Source organism: Alligator mississippiensis, chromosome 8, assembly GCF_030867095.1.
Source record: "Alligator mississippiensis isolate rAllMis1 chromosome 8, rAllMis1, whole genome shotgun sequence".
Classification (NCBI taxonomy): Eukaryota; Metazoa; Chordata; order Crocodylia; family Alligatoridae; genus Alligator; species Alligator mississippiensis.
The window spans coordinates 67,227,402-67,245,886 of record NC_081831.1 but is presented as its reverse complement, the minus strand read 5'-3'; the positions used below and the strand labels follow the sequence as shown (position 1 = coordinate 67,245,886).

At 45.4% G+C, this 18,485-nt stretch overlaps 1 protein-coding gene across 3 annotated transcripts in view; it reads right to left on the bottom strand.

Moving 5' to 3' along the window:
- Positions 1–18,485, bottom strand: part of CAPN6 (calpain 6) — an 80,973-nt gene that overhangs the window by 18,550 nt on the left and 43,938 nt on the right. For all 3 annotated transcript variants that reach the window (XM_014607161.3, XM_014607160.3, XM_019487821.2), the window contains exons 4-10: positions 17,213–17,344; positions 15,611–15,819; positions 14,295–14,487; positions 8,623–8,816; positions 7,004–7,081; positions 5,566–5,761; positions 2,299–2,421 (exon numbers count right to left, since the gene is read on the bottom strand). In XM_014607161.3, the coding sequence (XP_014462647.2) occupies positions 2,299–2,421; positions 5,566–5,761; positions 7,004–7,081; positions 8,623–8,816; positions 14,295–14,487; positions 15,611–15,819; positions 17,213–17,344 (1,125 nt within the window). The remainder of the gene's footprint in view (positions 1–2,298; positions 2,422–5,565; positions 5,762–7,003; positions 7,082–8,622; positions 8,817–14,294; positions 14,488–15,610; positions 15,820–17,212; positions 17,345–18,485) is intronic.

The following is an 18,485-nucleotide window of genomic DNA, read 5'->3' as shown; positions in this document are numbered from 1 at the left end:
TATATCAACAGGTGCAGGTGCAAAACTGGAGCTGCAGAACTGTAAGATTAGCAGAAGGATTACCTGGGCACTCATGTATATGCACATCTGTATGCACTAAGCTGCACTGCATGCTTGTGTAAGATTATGAGTTTGTCTTTCTAGTCGTTTGTATGGCACCACTGGGAACAGGGTGTGAGCTCCTCCTCCTTACAGTATAGGAACAGTAACAGGCATTTGGAAGGCCCTCTGCTGGTACCTCTTACCTGAATACAGAAAAGCCTTGACTGACTCCTATACCTGGTTCTCAGCCTTGGGGTTGTATTTGGTCATCACTGTCATTTTTGTGGGACAGCAATGCTTTATACCAGGGGTCAGCAACATTTTTGAGCAGAGTGCCAAAAACACCCACAACCTCAACGTGAGATGTTGGCGTGCCAGAGACGGATGGCAGGGATGCTGCGAGGGGCCTGATCCTTGTTGTGGCAGCACAGCCCTGGCCCCTTCCCCAAGGCACGTGTGCCAAGCCAAATGCTTCTGCATGTCACACTCTGGCACATGTGCCAAGGGTTGCCTACCCCTGCTTTCTACAATATCATTTAAATATACATATACTCCTCCAGCTACTCAGATCCCAAAGGTAGAATTTTCTTTAAAAATGTAACTCCCTTTGCTTCAGTCAAGCAGACTTTGGTCTGTTTACCTTCACATCCAGTTAATTAGTGCATCTGATTAAACATTTCCAAACTACAGTTAACTCCCCAACCGGGGAAGGATTCAAATACTTTTTGAAAATGTATTCTACTTTTCAATTCTCTTCACTAAATGCGTTTACTAAATAGGCATGGAGACAGAACAGATGAAACATTTTCTGTAAGGATGAATGATTTCATGGTACCTCTAATAGATGCTGTTAATGTGAAAAGATCAAATTTACATGCGCTGAATAGGAATGCCAATTTGCTAAATATGGCTCAATCACATTTTGTACTGCTCTTTGCGCTAGGGACTAGATTTATGCCATGCCAAGCTGACTTATGACTCCCACAGTAATAGAAATAACAAAATACTGCTGGACAATGGACATCCTTATAAGCTTTCTAATTATTGAAAATAATCTAGTGGTAGAAAAGAAAATTTACATGCACTGCAGTTCTGGTAAACTCTCTTGCATATGCCATGGTATGCTATGATTACTCTCCACTTACAGGAGGCTAACTTTATAACAAGAAAAATGTTTTTTTTCCCTCCCTAAATAAGGCAATTGCACTTTTTAAGGAAATGTCATTTTTTGACAAAATCGGAAACAACAATTTATTTGCTTTGATTTTTTCCCCCCGTTCTTCTCTTACTTGTTTCATTTGTTTTCTTCCTTCTTTGGGCCCCCTTCATTCTTTTTTTATTTTAGCGCTGAATGCAGTAAAGCAAATGATATCCTAGACTTGTCTTCCTTTTTCCTGTCCATTATTTTTCTTTCTATTGCCCTATTGCTTTTGAAAACTGTCAACTTTTCAGAGTAGCAAGAAGGAAAAAAGAAAAAAAAAGAAAAGAATTTGGACTCTATTTGGTTAGCTTGTATTCCCTCTATTAGGTGATCAACTGTTATCCTATTCCGGTCAGCTTAAGCCCCTGAAACACCATTAATAAAAAAGTTGTGAAGGTCCTCCTCTTTTAGACTGCTGCTTTTGTGCCTTAGTTTGAGGGCTAAAATGATAACAGTGGATTCATTAATGGATTTACAGGGACTCAAGGTGGAACAGGATCTGCCTTTGTTCATTCCACTGCATTCATCAGTCAAGATGGAAACAGAAGAAGGAAAAAGGAAAGGGAAAAATTTAAAAAAATCATCATTTCAAGCTCCCAAATCCCCCATCATTTCAAATATTTGTTTTGGTGAAATGTAGAAAAACATCTCTTTCCAACACCTGCAAAATGACAATTATTTTAAACATTCTGTATTTTTTTTAAAACGTCCCAACCACCACTAGCATTTTGTGAACTGCTTTATAATATGATCATCATAAATGCCATGCTGGAGACTGCCAGTAGATGGCATGGCTTAATGGGCATGTTCATATCTCCAAGTGGCTTGTGGCTGGGGCTTGGGCTTTGAGGCTGAAGGTGTCAAGGGCAGCCATGGTATTTGTAGCCATGTGCGGTAATGGTGCGGGGATTCTGCTGAGAAGTGAGCAGTTAGATCCCACTGCGTGAAATATGCATCTGCCTTCCCAGTATCCCAGAGCTAAGATGAAGCTGCATTTGGGAGCAGGATTCCTGAAACATGACCAGATCTGAACGAACATGCAGGTGGCAGCCTACCTTGAAGATTTCAAAGCCAGTCGAGAAGTTGTCCCCTTTCCCAATCTTCTTGTACATGCGCCGGTCCTGTTGCTGCAGTGAGACCAGCACTTTGTCCTCAGCCTTCTTGATATCGAAGACATACTAGCAAGGGAGAGAGGGGAAGAGACACAGGACAGAGAACAACCTGTTAAAAACATGACCTCTTCCAAACTGCATGTAAGGCATTACTAAGGAAGACTAGATATGGAAACAGGGTTGTCCACAGTACGAGGGGTCTATATCGAGGATGAATCCTGTGACAGTCCTAGTAAGAACTTAATTATAATGGTAGGGATTTTGAAACTGATAGTGTCGCAGATCATGAAGCCAGGGAATCATCTAAGCATCCTCCAATAGCTGTTGCTGTACAATGAGAGCTGATGTCCTCTCAAAGCAAAAATTAAAAAGTTGAAAAAAGGAAAAGAGATAATAATAATGAAAATAATGAGAATAAAAATGAAACAAATGTCATGCTGGGTCTCTGTTTATTTGGACACTCAGGTGGGACCTGTTTTTTTCCAGGTATTTTTATATGAATTGTGACCTGCAAATGAAAAAAGGGTTTCTGTTTTATGAAGTAAATAGAAAGCCTGAAAAGGGTTTTGGCTCCACATCCCACTTAGTTTTCCAAGCAAGAGGGAATTTTTCATCTTTAACCAAGTCATCCTTTATTGTAACCATTTAATGGGCATTTGAGTAGAATTGGCATTAATAAGACCAAACAACTTTAAAGCATTTTATATAGTATTTATAAAGGGATTTCCTCTCTTAATGAATCAGACTTTGGTTGCTTTTTACTCAAGCTGTCACTATTATCCCAGTTCACTAGCGACTCAGAGCCTTCAGAGAAAGCAGGGCAGACAAGGCCAGCATTTCTAATTCATAAAGATCAGAGTATTTTTTATATCATAAAGCATCCCGAGGTGCAAAGCTGACATTCTTTTCCCCTTCAGAAACTTCTTTAAGTTCCATTTTTTTCTTGCTCTTGCCACTAATGGACAAAACTAAGTTGCAGGACATTGGCAGAAAGGGAAAATGGCACCATTTCATGTTAAGCTTGGACAGATTTTATGTCCTCTGACCCCCTCAAAACCTTTGTGTGTGGAGCTAATGAAAAACAGCAACAAATTCTCAGCGGAGGCCAGCTGTGTGCTGGGCTCACCGTGTTTCCTGTTTTAAGCAGACTGCTAGAAGACTCTAACTAGTATTGCGGGAAATACAATCTCTGGAATGGTTAGTATTCTCCCGCCAGGGGCTGCTGATGAGCCCTGCCTGCTGAGCAGGCCGTGAGATGACCTCTGCTGCAATAGTGCCACCTTGCCCTGTGATGGCTCCCTCCCTCCCTTCACTCCTTACCCACGCGCTGCGCTCTAGGGCAGCATCACTTAAACTGTGATGAAATACAAATCTCTTGTGGCACAGGCTCGAGCACAGCTGCCTCGAGAAAATCAATTCCCTCCCAGGCCCCTAAATATTCTTTCTTTCTGTTTTGGCTGTTTTCACTCAGGAATCAACATTTATATGGATGATGTGATAGCCCTGGCTCTCAAAGGGACCCAGCTAGTCTGCGGAGTTGCTTTTTACACAGTGGTGAAGCATCTGTCAATCTTCACTGAGAAATAATTTCAACCCAGGTCAGGAATCTTAATATTTCCCAAGATTATTTGACCAACCGAATGAAGCCCAGGCTCCTGTGTGTGGCTGCTACCTGGCTTTCTATGAGGGCTGTGTCTTGGATGCAAATATAACTGCTGTGTGATGTCAATATTGGGATAAAAAGCACTGGGACTGATGAGAGGACTTGCTTCTAGAATATCCGAAAACACACCTTGTCCCCAGGGAGGGACAATATTCAAGATAAAGATATCTAGAGACAGAATAGGGAGAGGAAAACACATAGCTGCATCCACATCAATGAGTTAAACTACCCGCTACGCCACACAATGTTGGTAAATCATATGATCAAGTACCACATTTGTGATATGTGTAGTGATTGTGCAGAATTGAAACCCTGAGCGCTCAGGAATTTCTCCCTGCGACTGTGGGCACCACTGGTTTGCAAACACTGCCACTATACCGATAACCAAGACGTTAGCAAGCAAGAAGAATGAGCAGCTGGTTGTGGGCCAGTGTGCATATTTTGGGCTACCAAAATACTTGAATTCTTTTATTTTGTAAGGGGAGCGACGTGCTTACCAGCCCTACTGAAATATATTTACTTCACAGGATGCCTTCGAATTAGACAGCTCCCTCCGGGAGGATAGCAACCGTAATAATCTCTAAACTACTGCGGCATGTGCCAGCGGGACAAGGTAATTTAATTTTGCCTTAAGCTAACATAAAGATATCCCAGCACTGCTGTTAGCAACCTTTTAGTCAACCAGCCTAGAGACAGAGCCTTAATAAAAGAGCTCTTTTCACTGCATCTGGCATGACTCTGAACTAAACATTAGGACCTCTTTCTTTCTTTTTAGCAGCTAAACATGTAAAAATTAGACCTGCACAAACACTGGGAAAATACCCAGAATCCTAATGAGGAGCAGCCAGCCTTGTTAACTGAATAAATTCACAGGAGCACGAGTCCTGTTCAAGAAAGACGTTTATCACTGACAGAGGAGTAAAGATATGCTTCTCTGCCTGAATGAAAGGACAAACCAGGAATTACAGATGATTCCTAGCCTGAGCTGTGAAGATTGCAGTTCTGTGTTCGCCTGCTACGGAAATGGGGGGAGTGCTGGTAGATGCTGCCCACTTAAGTGGAGAGAAGGAGGCACAAAAACCCTTTCAGCAATGGGGAAGATGCAACAAATGGAAAAGTCAATTTTTGAAGTAATACAGTGAGCATTACATGCCAAGCTCCTACTGACAGTAATGGAAGTTTTGTGTCTGATGCTGCCTGCCCTGGTGCTGAAAACATCGAACAGAGAGCTGCAGAGCGAGGAGGTGGGGGAGAGAGTGAGCAAGCAGGGTTGAAAATGGAATCTGGCCAATAAATAGGTCAGTCTCAGCTGTCTGGTTCAGGTTCAGAAGAGCCAAAAATGAGTCCTGGACAAATCCTTAAACCGTTCTGATAGGTACTGAAGAGGCTGAAGAAGCACAAAGGCTGGTTTTACAGTGAAACAATAAGAACGCTTTGATTGGAAATACCCAACAAGTTTCCATTCAGGAGCCACTGTTCCTAGCAAGTATTCCCCACTTGGCACTGCACACTGTGGCAAGATTCAGTCAGTGTAAATAGGTTCCCACCTGGGGGTTTTGTAGGAAGGTGGCTTTGTTATCGAAGCATCCTCCGGAGCGGTTTAGCAGTGGTTCTGAATTCTTTGTCCAAGCCCCACGCACCATTCTCCTTTTCCAAGTCTTGTGGATACTAAAGTAGGAAGTGTTCATAATCCGGCACACGTCAACATCCGTGAAGTTCTTGCACCAGTCCTCAAATGTCATCCTGAGCCAGGGTTCACAAGCGAAGTAAGGTTAGTAAAATACAGTGAGTGTAAAATCATACAGCTTGTGGCAAAACAACTCACGGCAGCTTCATGCAGCTCAAGATGAGGCACTGCTTTGCCTTGACCTTTACCTATGAACTACCTGATTCACCAAAAACCTTTCCAAATAAAAGGCCCACAAGAAAATCAGAGTATAACATAGGCAAAGAGCAACTCAGTGTGTTCATTTAGTTCCTAAATATGTTTCAGTCTAGAACTGGATCCTAAAATGTAGGTTATAACTACAGGGTTGATGTTGTTACCACTGGCCTGGCAAAGGGAGACTGGAATTTCTATATTTGCAACACAGAAACAACCAGTTCTCGTCACCCTCTTATAACACTTTGGTCTCCATACATGGGCTACTTAATATTAACATCCACTGTGAGCAGCTGATTGGCCATGGAGGCGCAGTCTGGCCTGCCACACAAGAGATCATGCTCTGCATTTAACTCCTTATTCTTAGTTCTGACAAAATTCAGCATGCTGCAATGATGCACTGAAACTTGGCACATGAGAAGGTTTTTTCACAGTAACCCCTACCCTATGACTGGGGTGATATATTGGTAGTTTAGTAGCGAAGTCAGTAAATTCCTTCTGAACTTTATGGACTTTTGTGATGGAAATCACATGGTGGGCCTTGTGGGTCTGGTGCTTAAGCAAAGAAAACTGTCTGAGCTCCAGTGGGTCTCAGGGATACAACATCCCATGGCAAAAAAACACAGATTGGGATTAAAATTAGTTGATTACATATTTACTTCTAGATAACTTGGTACTGCAGTGATGGGTGAGCTGGAAACTCCTTTAGCACATTGCACAGAAGGCACATACAGGTTTTGATGCAGTTTGGGCAGGTATTTGAACTCTGCTATATACAAATTAGCATGCGAAGTAACTTGGTATGAAGGGAACTTCCCTAAACACTAAAGTATCACAGACAGGCTTTGAGCTCTCTGAAATTTAAGGATTCAATTAGGTCTCGATATTTTCTGACACATCTTTAATGTTTTTCTTCAGCTGTGGCCACTCCTTGAGGGTCTGAAGAAATACAGGCCCAATGCCAGAAAGTGGATTGCCACATGTTCTCATTTTTTTAAAGACGTCATTCTTACGGTAGTTACGATGCTGTGACTGCTACTAACTGCTTAACTTAGCTAGACCCCAGTCCAGAATCTCCAAGGGATACAGGCATTTCTACACACCAGAACTCTCCATCATTTCTAATGGTGAGTCCCAATCTCTTACGCTCCGATTCACTGACTTTCTTCCACTCTTCAGAACTGAAGGGGAAAAAAAGAATTGGTTTAGTAAGTGAAACAAACTGCACCTGGAAAAAACAGCTCCTTGAAATATTTTCTGCAGTCCCATCTCTTTAAATAATGTCAGAGCACTAACAGGGTGTATCATATTCAGGAACATATTGTTGACTCCTATAAGGATATACTTCCAAATAATCATTGATTTGGAAACACTTTTTTGAAAATGATACATGGTTGAAGGCAAATTGATAAATTGTAAAGAGAATGGTATTGGTTTTCTGTGACAGTCCCTCCCTTAATATAGAGAGAAGTTGGCTTGGATGGGTAGATTTGGGTGATATTTCCATATGAAAATGACTTTATTCTCTCATGGCCCTCAGAAAGTACATGGGTATATTCATCCTGTATTCCCTCTTATCAAACTCTTCACCTTGATGGGACTATCTAAATATCTGGTTCTCCCTAAAGAAGAATGCACAGAGTTTGAGTTCTTCGTGCCATCAGACAGCTTTGATAAGAAACTCTTACAGGATATGAATAGTGCTTGGCTGCTGGGACACCTCCAAGGTACCAAGAGTAATGCACAAGTGAATAAAGACCTGGCACATCAATTCCCAGCCCCTTTCCAAAGGTACTCTGCTCCTCACAGGACTGACTCCCAAGGTGGAGGTTCATTAGAACATATGTTATTTTATACTAAAATTAATGGGATTTTTGCCTAAGGACTGAGAAAGCACTTCAGGGTGTTGGATTAATCCAGCCAACTTGTTTTCTGTCTGCATCAGACCAACTGAGCCTTTTTATTCAAAATTGAATGCAACTATAGAAAGCAACAGCATCCTTGACAGGTGACAAAGAATGGACAAGAAAGGTGGTGCACCATCATTTAAGGGTGCCATATTATTAAGTGTTAGAGTAATGCTTAAATGGCCTAGAAAGAATAATTGAAATGCACTGCATTTCGGGTGATGGAACTCAGCCATCTGAGCGTGCGAGTCTCTCTGCTCTACCTTAACCAACTTCAAAGGTCCCTGCAGAACAGCTGACCCATAAGATGATCCATTTCAAAACAAGAAATAAGACATTTTGCACTTCTATCACATCTTTTTTCACAGGCTCTTACAGCTGGTTGTAAACAAAGCCTCATCAAAGCCTGGCAGAGTGTTTTACAGAGGGGAAATGAGTCACAGAGACTTTAAGTAACTTGCCCAAGGTCACATGGGGCACAACTGGGAACAGACTTCTTGGCCTTGACTGATCAACAGAGGTCCTAACCACAAACTCTTTCCAGCCTCCCAATAGCCTGGCAAAAGAATGCCATAAGATGACAGTCCAGAACGTGAAGCATGCAACATCTTCCTCGTTCTGGACCTCGTTACTCCAGGATGTGGTCATCACTTGCTCATTGCTTGCTGTGCTTGGCAAGAAATGTCAAACCACTGTGTACAGTCAGTGAGCCTCATGGAACGACAGCGTTTCAGACTTTTTAATCATGCATCTCACTCTCGGCATCCCCCATATGACAGCTAGATTCCTCTGACACCAGAGCGAGCAGCACTTACCTGTCACTCCAGGCTCCGTGCCACTCCCTCCTGCCCCATGGGTTCCTCAGTCTGATCATGAACAGCTTCTCTGACTTGGAAAAGCATCTAAACCTCTTTCCTAGGCGCACCTTCCGAATGGCTGTCACCGAGTAGGCATGGCCAATGATCAGGCCACTCTCAGTTTCTGCCTCCCGGTCATTGGTGGATGAAGTCTGCAGCCCAAAAAAGAAAAACAACAGAACGAAGGTTATGGTCAATCTCTTAATAGAGGTGGGCTCTAGCCTTATAGGATAAGGTTAACTGTTCCTTTTAAAATACTGGTATCAGTAATTAAGATAACTCTGGAACTTGCAGCTTTCCCACAATTTTGGTTATGCCTGATATTGCCTTTAACTTGGATATACCGTATGGCCTGATGGATATTAGCCAATCATTCTGATGCCTATCCCTCTATTAGATTAAATTAATACCCATGGAGGAAAAACAGTAACAGTTGAGGCCAAGCGTGATACAATATGTGGCAAGAAATCTTTGTGTTGCACTGTCAAGACTGTGTCATTGTCCTTGATACAAGGATGATATCTGCCAAGGGCACAAAACAACCATCACATGACCACTGCCTATGTGCAGATTGGTGACTAGGAACTCCCAGAAATCAAGTTCCTGTCCCCACCACCACTCATCCATTGCCACAGGACTTAGTTTCTAGATGTTAACATCCCTGGCAGAGGACTGTGTGTGACATCTTTTAATGTGGGGAAGCCGCTGCACAAGCAACAATCACATGAGCTTGACAGGAGGGAGCCCTGAACCCAGTGGCAAGGATATTCAAGACAACTGGAGACCTCTATCCCACTGCAGCCCTCATCCACCTTCACAGCTTCAGAGAACCAGCAGGTCCTCAAGTTTTGCTGCTGGGGTCTTCAGGAGTTTGGATCACGCTTAGTCTGGGACCTCACCTCCAATCTGCTCGCCAAGGGAGACCCTACCAGGAGTATAAGACTCCAGATGACATAGCTCTGAGAGTCATTGGACTACACAAGGTTACGGCCCAAGGAGGGGCAAGACTGGGTACCACATTCCTGAACTGATCTAGGGTTGTACATGGCCTCTTGTGCTGAACTGTTCCAGTCAATGGCTTTGTTAAGAATTAGACCGATCTGATAGATTTGTTTCCTTTTTGGCCCCTAAATCTGTATTTGAACCCAGGTCTCTGGAAATATCCGGTTAGCATACTCTTCTGCTGACTTCCTAGTCCTGATTTGCCAACTAGCCAAGAATATTTGACACGTTTCTTCCATACTTAGATGACCGTCTATCTATTTTATGCATGATGGGATTAATTCAATTACCCCTGGAGCCATTGTATTTAATCAGTTTTGGATTGGGCTTTGTCTTTTACTGATATGGAGCCTGATCCTATAGACCTCCCCTACTCTCTGTGGAGTCAAAACTCTCATTGTGACAGTAAGAAGTCAGTTATTAGGATCTGACCCGGTGCATTTCGTAGTTCCCTGCATGTAGCATGCAATAATCTAACTCAGTGGTCAGCAATGTAAGACACATAGGCTGGATCCGTACCATGAAGCCTTTGGATTCAGCCCACAGATGTGAGGTTTTGGCAGTAGGGGACATGTTGTTCAGGTGCTCTCCCCATGCCTCCATGGGGAAAAGGGCCGGCTGCAGGGGCTTTCCCTGTGTGGCCCAGGAGACAAATGGTGGCGGCAACAAGGCTCTAGCATCTGCACACCCACCCACACCTGAGCCACAACGGGTCAGTCCAGCTTGCAGCTGGAAAAGGTTGCCTACTCCTGATCCAACTCACATCCCTGTGACTATGAACTCCTGTGTTCTGGTATGAGGGAAGAGACAACTACAACTCTACAATTAATTAGGAGATGCTCCCCCTCCTTGTGCCTCTCGGTATATAGAAGCATCTGATAGAGTAGGCTGATGCATTTGAAAGTTTATGCCTCTCTGAACCAGCTAGTATGTAAGGTGGTGCCCTGTCCTACCTTCTGCCTGGGTTTATTAATGTGACAGAGCTCCGTTTTTTGGTTCCTTGGTATAAAGTAACAACAACAATAAACAGCAGCCGAACAAATTCTCGACACCTTTGGTTCTCCAGTTAGTACTGACTGCTGATCTCGAAACTGCAGGACAAATACTGAGGCCTCGGTGCATTCCAGTGACCGCAGCCTAAAGATCTGATATGTCGTATCGAGAGCTGCTGACATTTCTCACAGGTTAGGCTTTTTCCCTCCAATCTAACACTTTCTTTCACTTGCATTCCTCATAAATAAGAGAGAACAAGGTTTCCATGACAGCGCAGAAATCTATCACCATTCCTGCTCATTAAAGCTGTAGAGCTAGAGGGTCCTCCATTAGCCTCTTTGCTCTTCTTATCACCAGCATGGCTCTCAGGTTTGCTACCTGATATTTAAGCCATTAAGAAAAAACAAAACCAAACCCACAATAAAGCAAATTTAAACATCGCCTTTCTGTTTGAATTTCCCCCGCAGAAGCTCTGGGATATTTTGTGAACAAAAGAATGTTTTGGCTCATTTGCGAATTGGAACAAAAGCCTCTTAAATATTAAAGGCTGCTCATTTAAGCAGCACAGTGGTGGATATAGCGCATTTATCATAGCTGTGAGGGAAAATGCTAGCGAGTCAGTTTTACACACCATGCTAAATCAATATGTATAGTCCCCAAGTAATAATGTTTGGAGGCATTCATATTTTATTGGATTCAATGGGCAGAACTATAACTCCAGGGGAAAATGGGAAGCATTACAAGTGCTTAATTTTATTTTTATTCCAACCACCTAACCCTTTGCCTTTTCCCCTCAAGCTATTTCTATTAAGAAATAAAACCTCCCTCAATATTTGGGAGAGATAATTTCAATCATCGCCCCCCCCGAAACCCCCATCCTGTGTGATCATGCTGCTAAGTGTGCCAGCACAGGACTTGGAGGAGGGTTAGTGACAGGGCTTGTCAGATCATGGTGTATATTATGTATAAATAGATACATTTGTGGACAATTTTGAGTCATAAATGTCAATCTCAAACCAAAATTAGTGGGTTCTAAGAAGCTGCTGGGATGTCTGTTGCAAATTGTAGCTTGAGTGCCTCAGTGGTCCTATTCTTGTGCATACATGGTTCCCCTGGTTGGACAACATCTCCCATGATGCACCATGCTTGCCCCCCTTGTAGCAGAAGCAGGCAGTGTCTCCTGGAGTGGCATGGCCACTATGCATGATTCTTTGGGGGACATCTCCAAACACAGCTGATTTGCTTTCTAGTCAGAGAACAAGGGGTACTTTTAGGTTACTACTGGCTTTCTGCTGCAGAAATAGGGCCAAGCTGATTGTTGCAGGGTCCAGACACAATTGCCAATGCATTTAGATCAGCGATTCTCAACTGGGGTCCCAGGGCAGATCTTTTGAAGGGTGCCGTGAGGTGTAAGGAGATAAATGAGGCGATAGGAAGCTAAACTAAATGCAGACAGATGTAGGCTCAGGCTTGTCGCTGCCTGGATGATCCTCCCTTATATTGCGAACTGAAAGTACTGACCAGTTAATCATCATCGGACTATCTCAGTGAAGGTGGAAAATAGCTCAGTCTCCATCTTACAGAAAGGGGAATTAAAGCAGAGATAGCCCACAGGGGCCAGCCTTCACGCTTACGGATTTCAAAAATTGGAAGGAATCGGCAAGGCAGTCAGGAGTTGTGTCGAACCTTAGTGCCACTCATTTGACTCTTACAAAACTACCTCTCTCCAGCCAGCATCCTCAGCCCCTACAACACCACTCCATAAATAACTAACCAGCACAAATTCACAGGAAATATTAACCCGCGTGGTGGCTGACTTGCTTTCCTTTCACTTGTGATTCAACCCTCATGCTAGGTGGGATTTTTCAATAGAGCTCAGCACTTTCTTAAGTGTAATCTGAGGGCACTTGTACACATGACAGGGGTTTAGTTCCCCTAAACTGAAAATGGTAGGTCTTTAATTGGTGGGTTTTAATTGTGATGATTAAAAACCCACCATTTCAACTTAGGGGCTTCTGTCACTGTTATGGAATAGCGCGGGTCCATGGCCACTCACTCCCCCAGGCGGCGCCCACCTGCTAGTGGCCCCAGGGAGAGCTGCTGCTGCACAGGGAAGGACCGGGGCCCCCGCAGCTCAAAGGCCATTGGCAGCTTGCCTCTTCGCTGTGGGAGAGACAGGCAGGCTCTGTGACAAAAAAAATGGATCAGGTCCCTGGCCACTTTTTTTTGCCCCTCGGTGAAGCCTGCCTGCATGAGCTGCTGCCAGTTTGCAAAGCTCCTGAGCTGCAGGGAGCCCAGTCCTTCCCTCCACAGCAGCAGTGACCCCAGGGCAGGATGCTAGCTGCATGGGTGCTGCCCCAGCTCACAGGTGGCACCCGGCCTGATCCAACAATGCACGGGGCACTAGAAGTTCAGGTGTGCTTAGGGAAGCTTGGGCTTGGTGGGCTTCCAGCACCCTGTCCCTGCCACTTTCCTGCTGCCTGGGACTGCCTGGGAATGGGCTGGCTTGCCCCTGGGGTGGTGTGGAAAGGCAGCAGGAGAGCAGCTGGGTGTGCTGGAGGCCAGAGAAGGCAGTGAGGATGGTGTATGGGACGCTGGAAGCCTGCCAAGCCCGAGCTTCCCTGAGCATGCCTGGGCTTCCATCACTCCTTGGACCATCCCTGCCATCCTCTCCAGCCACCAGCACACCCAGCCACCCTTCTGCTGCCCTCCTACAGTGCCCCATGGGGAGGTGGCAAGAGGTGTCCTGTGTGACATGTACACGTAACAGATTTTTTGTCCACAAAGGGGCAATTTGCCACGATTTGCCACAAGCAAACTAAAATACATCAGAGATGGTCTAAGTTGCCACCAGCATTCCCTCTAAGCTGCATGCAGTGTGCAGCCGCGCTCATGCCACGCTGCCAGGGGTGTGCTTGTGTGGCTGTGCATGCCACACAGCTTAGAGGGAACGCTGGTTGCCACACTCAAAGACATTTTGACATGAAAAAACAACGCGCGTGTGAACATGGTGATGCCATTATGCTAGGCAAATGGTGATTTCTTGTCACTTTTCATCATGTGTACATGGCCACATCATCACGTGTACAAGCACCCTAAGGGGATTTTACCCTGGATTTTGACAGGAGCAGATTTAGATGAATGACTGGCCCCACTGACAATCCTGCCCATTGACTAGAAGTGCCTGGGGTTAGGGAACATTTATTTTCCCTATCTATAAAGCACTCTAAAGCATTGACAACTTGATGTTTGGAAAACCACGTTTTTAAACAGACTTAGCAAGGAATTAAATGGTTTATGGAAAAATGGCACCAGCTTCTCCAACTGGGAGGATATGCTATGTTTGCTTGTTCAAGACACCAATTGGACACTTCCCTCCATTCAGAAAGAGCAGAATTTCAGATCAGCGTTCAGGTCAGTGGCTGGGCAAATGACTTTGTGGTTTCCCAATTCTGTGTGGTGGCTCTGGGAATTGTTCTTGGCTGGCAGTGTTGCCAAGTCATTAACTTTCTATGTAGAAAGGCTTCCCAAAAATACAAATTAAGTATACACTGATTATGTTTATGCTAATATTGCTTTTTACCAGGCAAGGAAACTCATCAGAATAAAACATTAAAACACATCTGTGCACATACCGAGATATAACAGCTGATTAACCCGCCTCTTTCATGTACTTTCATTAAGTCATTAAGCAGCTTCATTTGCTCAGAAATATTCATGCCATATTTTCCTTGTACCATGTCAATGGATTCTGCCATGGCCCCGGTAAAATCGACAAGGGCATCTGCAGCGCTGCCCCCATCCAGGGCTTCGTAAGACCCAGCCAGCCTGGAGGAGAGACAGAGCAGACCGACTCATTATCTGACTCTTAGAGCGTGTTTCATTCTGCTTGGTTCTGTGTAATGTTCTGGTGACAGACTAGAAGAAAAAGAGCCTATATGTATCCTAAGATTTCTGCGCACTGGGTTGCTAGAGAAGAGTTGCAATGTAGAGGCAACATGCAGTGCGTGAAGGAATACCTTAGTGGAGAGTTTTGGCGGCAGCAAAGCTATATGCTTTCCAGTAACAGTATCAGTGGTAGGCCTGTGCAAAGTGGCTACCATTCGCTTTGGATTTGGATTCGGCTGATTCGGGGGACAGTGATTCGATTCAGTGATTCGATCCCCGCTGCCCCCTCACTGCACCACGATGCATGGGGTGCGCTGTATGAAATCCCTGACCTCACCCTGCGCTCTCCATGGCTGCCCTGCCCACCTCAGGTCTGGCCCTTTAAGAAAAAATGAGCCTGAGAAACCCGCTCCCCACTCACCTTTCCTGCCCAGCGGGCCCCTCAAAGCCCCAAGGCCGCTGCAGGAGTGGTGAGTCCAGGGGTTTTTTTCTTTTTTTTTCTTAAAGGGCTAGAGCTGGACTGGGTGGGACAGCTGTGGGGGAGGGCTCGTGCACAGCCCCTCATGCAACATGGGGCAGTGGAGGCCAGCGGCAGCACCTGGTGAGTGGAGCTATTTTGTAAAGTACTGGGAGCTAGGGCAGGTGGGGCAGCCATGGGGAGTGCTGGGGGAGCAGGCAGGGGATGGGGCCTGGCAGGGGTCTCCCCATGGCCCTCCCCCCTGCTCCTCTCCCCCTACTTACCAGCTCTGAGTCCAGCTGCAGCTCCCTGCTAGAGCCACCGGGGACTGTCCAAACCGTTGAAGCTCTCCGAATCTTTTCTGAAGATTCGGAGAGCTTTGAATCGATTCAGAATTTTTAATTGATCCCCTAATTTGATTTGGATTTGGAGATTTGGCCACTGAATCGGGCCGAAACTCCTCCTAATTGAATCACCACCTGAAGCTTTGCACAGCCCTATCAGTGGGGAAAACACAAAGAAATATGGGAGGGAAGAGAGAAGCAAGGAGCAGGTGGAGAGAGTGGATTTTATTTGTGGCTAAAAGGACTCTGAGCAAATTCATACTTTGCATAAGCTTTCTCCAGCAAGGCACTCCAGAATTCATTCTCCACATTGGAGTGGCAGTAGATCAGCTCTCCATTCACTGTTGGCAACCGGTCATCTATGACCACATCGGTCCACTCTCCAAAACACCAAAACCGGAAGTGGAATATCCCTGCATATTTCTCTGGCCTCTTTGGATCCCATTCTTGTTCCTTAAAGCTTGGAATCACCTGAGAAATCAAGTGAAGCAGAGTTTACCAAACACAAACCAATGAGATCAATTCAAAGGACAGCTTGCTTGGAAAGCAGCTAGCTACCACAGACAGAACTACTCTGGTAGCCTTGCTAGCCTTTGGAGAGCTAAAGCTGGAATCCGAGCGAAAGGGCACTCAGTTCCAGCAGTGGTGAATTTGACTCCAAGTCCCTAGACTTTCTACAAGAGAATGAACCTTAATACTGGTCTTTACAGAGGCTAAATGCCTTTGGGGTGATTGCTGGTGCTCCTTGTTTCTGCTATAGCCTTTGCCAGAAGCACAGTGGGCACATCTACACATGCAATTACAGCACATAAATAAACTGTGGAGCTTATTGTTTTGGAATTAATTGCTCCTAGGCGCACCATTTGAACGTGCGCCTGGGAGCAATTAACTCCGGAGCAATAATCTCCACAATTTATTCATTCGTAGCATGTGGAGCCGGGTAAGAGAAGCCCTGGCTGGCTGGGGGCCCCAGGGGTTAGCCTGCCAGCCCAGGGCTGCTCCCCTTGGCATAATGTGCGGTGGAGGGGCTGGCTGGGGCATGAGGGAGCTTCAGTGCATGGCTAGGTGGCAGGCAACCCCTGCACTAAAGCACCCTCGTGCCCCAGCCAGCCTCTCCAACATCTATGTGTGCAGCTGCAGAGTTTTTTTACTCAGCAGCACGACAATACTTTAATTCAGTGTTTCCTAACCAGTGTGCCGTGGCACCAAAGTGTGCTGTCAGAAATGAACAGGTGTGCCGCGGAGCTTTGCCATGGCAATGAGCTACAATAGGTATGAGGATGGGAAATGCCTTAACAGGTGTGCCGCAGAAAAATTTTATTAATATAAGTGTGCCTTGGGCTGGAAACAGTTGGGAAACACTGCTTTAATTTACAAGTACTATCCTGCTGCAGAGTATATTAGTTTACTCCAGCCTCATAGGGGTGCGTGTGTAGACGCTGAGACATTTACTGCACGGTTAGTTAGCCAACTGCACAGTAAACGTCTCAGGTCGATGTGCTCAGAGGGGACAGGGAGTCTCAGCCTGGTGGAGAGTAGCTCTCTTGGTCTCTGGAAGACATGCAACAACAAGCCGTGGAAGTATCTAACAGGTGAAATGGGCAGCGTATGAAAATGACCAACGAAGACAGGGACACCCCACCTCAAGAAAGAGTGCTACCAGCTGTAAGAGTTTCCCAAAAGTAAGGGAGAGGTGATAGTGGGGTACTGGTTATGCGATGGTGCCACTGACAGGAAGAAACACCAGCAGGATTTTTACTGAGAACTACCATTCGGCAGCTGGCCCACCCCGCCAAAGGAAACGTTGTCAGATTTCCTTAAGGAACAGATATTATCCCAAGGACTGAACAGAATAGTCACCTACCTTTTGCCACAGATTCTCCCAAAGAGCCAAACAGGAGCAAGCTGCCACAAACCAGCAGTTTCCCAGTGTCCCTTGGAGTAAGTCATGGGAGCTGATGCCATTCACAAACAGATGGGGATCTTCGCAGAGTTCCTTACAGAACAAACCAGGAGTTACTGGTGCGCCCAGGAGAGAAGATATTTAAGCAGCGGTGAGAAATGGAAATGCCTTGAAGAGGGGACTCGCTCCCCCGAGCCTCGCCAAATGGTAAAAGCAGGAGGGGGCAGAGCGGTTCCAGCCCCAGTCCCGCAGAACCCCAGCCCAGACACGGCTCCCTCCTTAGCAGAAGAGTTGCTGCAAGCACTAGTAACACTATCATAGTTGTCCCCTTACACAAGCGAACCCTTTTGCTGGTGACACGTCATAAATCCAGTGAAGAGATGGATAAGAAAGTATTCATGGGCATGCCACAGCAGTACTTCCCTGACAGTTTGGGTAGATATCCCCTGCGTCCAGGAATTTTCTACAGCCATATGGGGCAAGATGGAAGGACATACCAAGATGAAGGTAGTGGAAGGAAAAGAAGGGAGTTCTTCAGGTAAGAGCATAGGCAGAACAACATGTTCAAGGGAGGAGAAGCAGAAAGCTATTTCCACTGACAAAAGGCTATTAAGATCCACTTGCTTCTGTCTTGGTCACCATCATGGCTGTTCCTTAATGTGTGAACAGGGCTCCACCACCACCAAGGGCATGAGCTGCTATAGCTTTTACTCAAGAGCTAAGGCTCGTGAGCTGAGGCTGTGACAGATCCTTAACCTCTGCAGAGCAAGCGCTAGAGGAGACACAGAGCACATGCTGATCCAGGGATTACACCCTTCTCACTTACCATGAAACCTCCATTGCTTCCCACCAACACTCCTCTATCCCCACCTCTATCTGCTCATTTCTTCTGGACCCCAATTCATTTCTAGCAATAAGGAGCCAGCACACCCTTCGTCCTGCCACCACCTTCATTTCTCTCTAATTCCTAAATGGCATGAGGGCAGCCTTGGCTTTGAGGTACTAAGATAAATACTGGGAGGCTTAGGAACATATACTTTTTGGTAGTTTCTGGTTTTGTTATCGCTATACTATGTTCATCTTGCCTTCCACAGAAAAACTCTCCGTGCAGTCCCTGCTCGTCATCATGCTGTGATCAATAATTGCTGTCTGTGAACCTGTAGCCATGGACTTCACCAAGCAGCACCTTAGAAGTCAGGCGCTTAGTGACCTGAACTTCACACATGAGTAATTG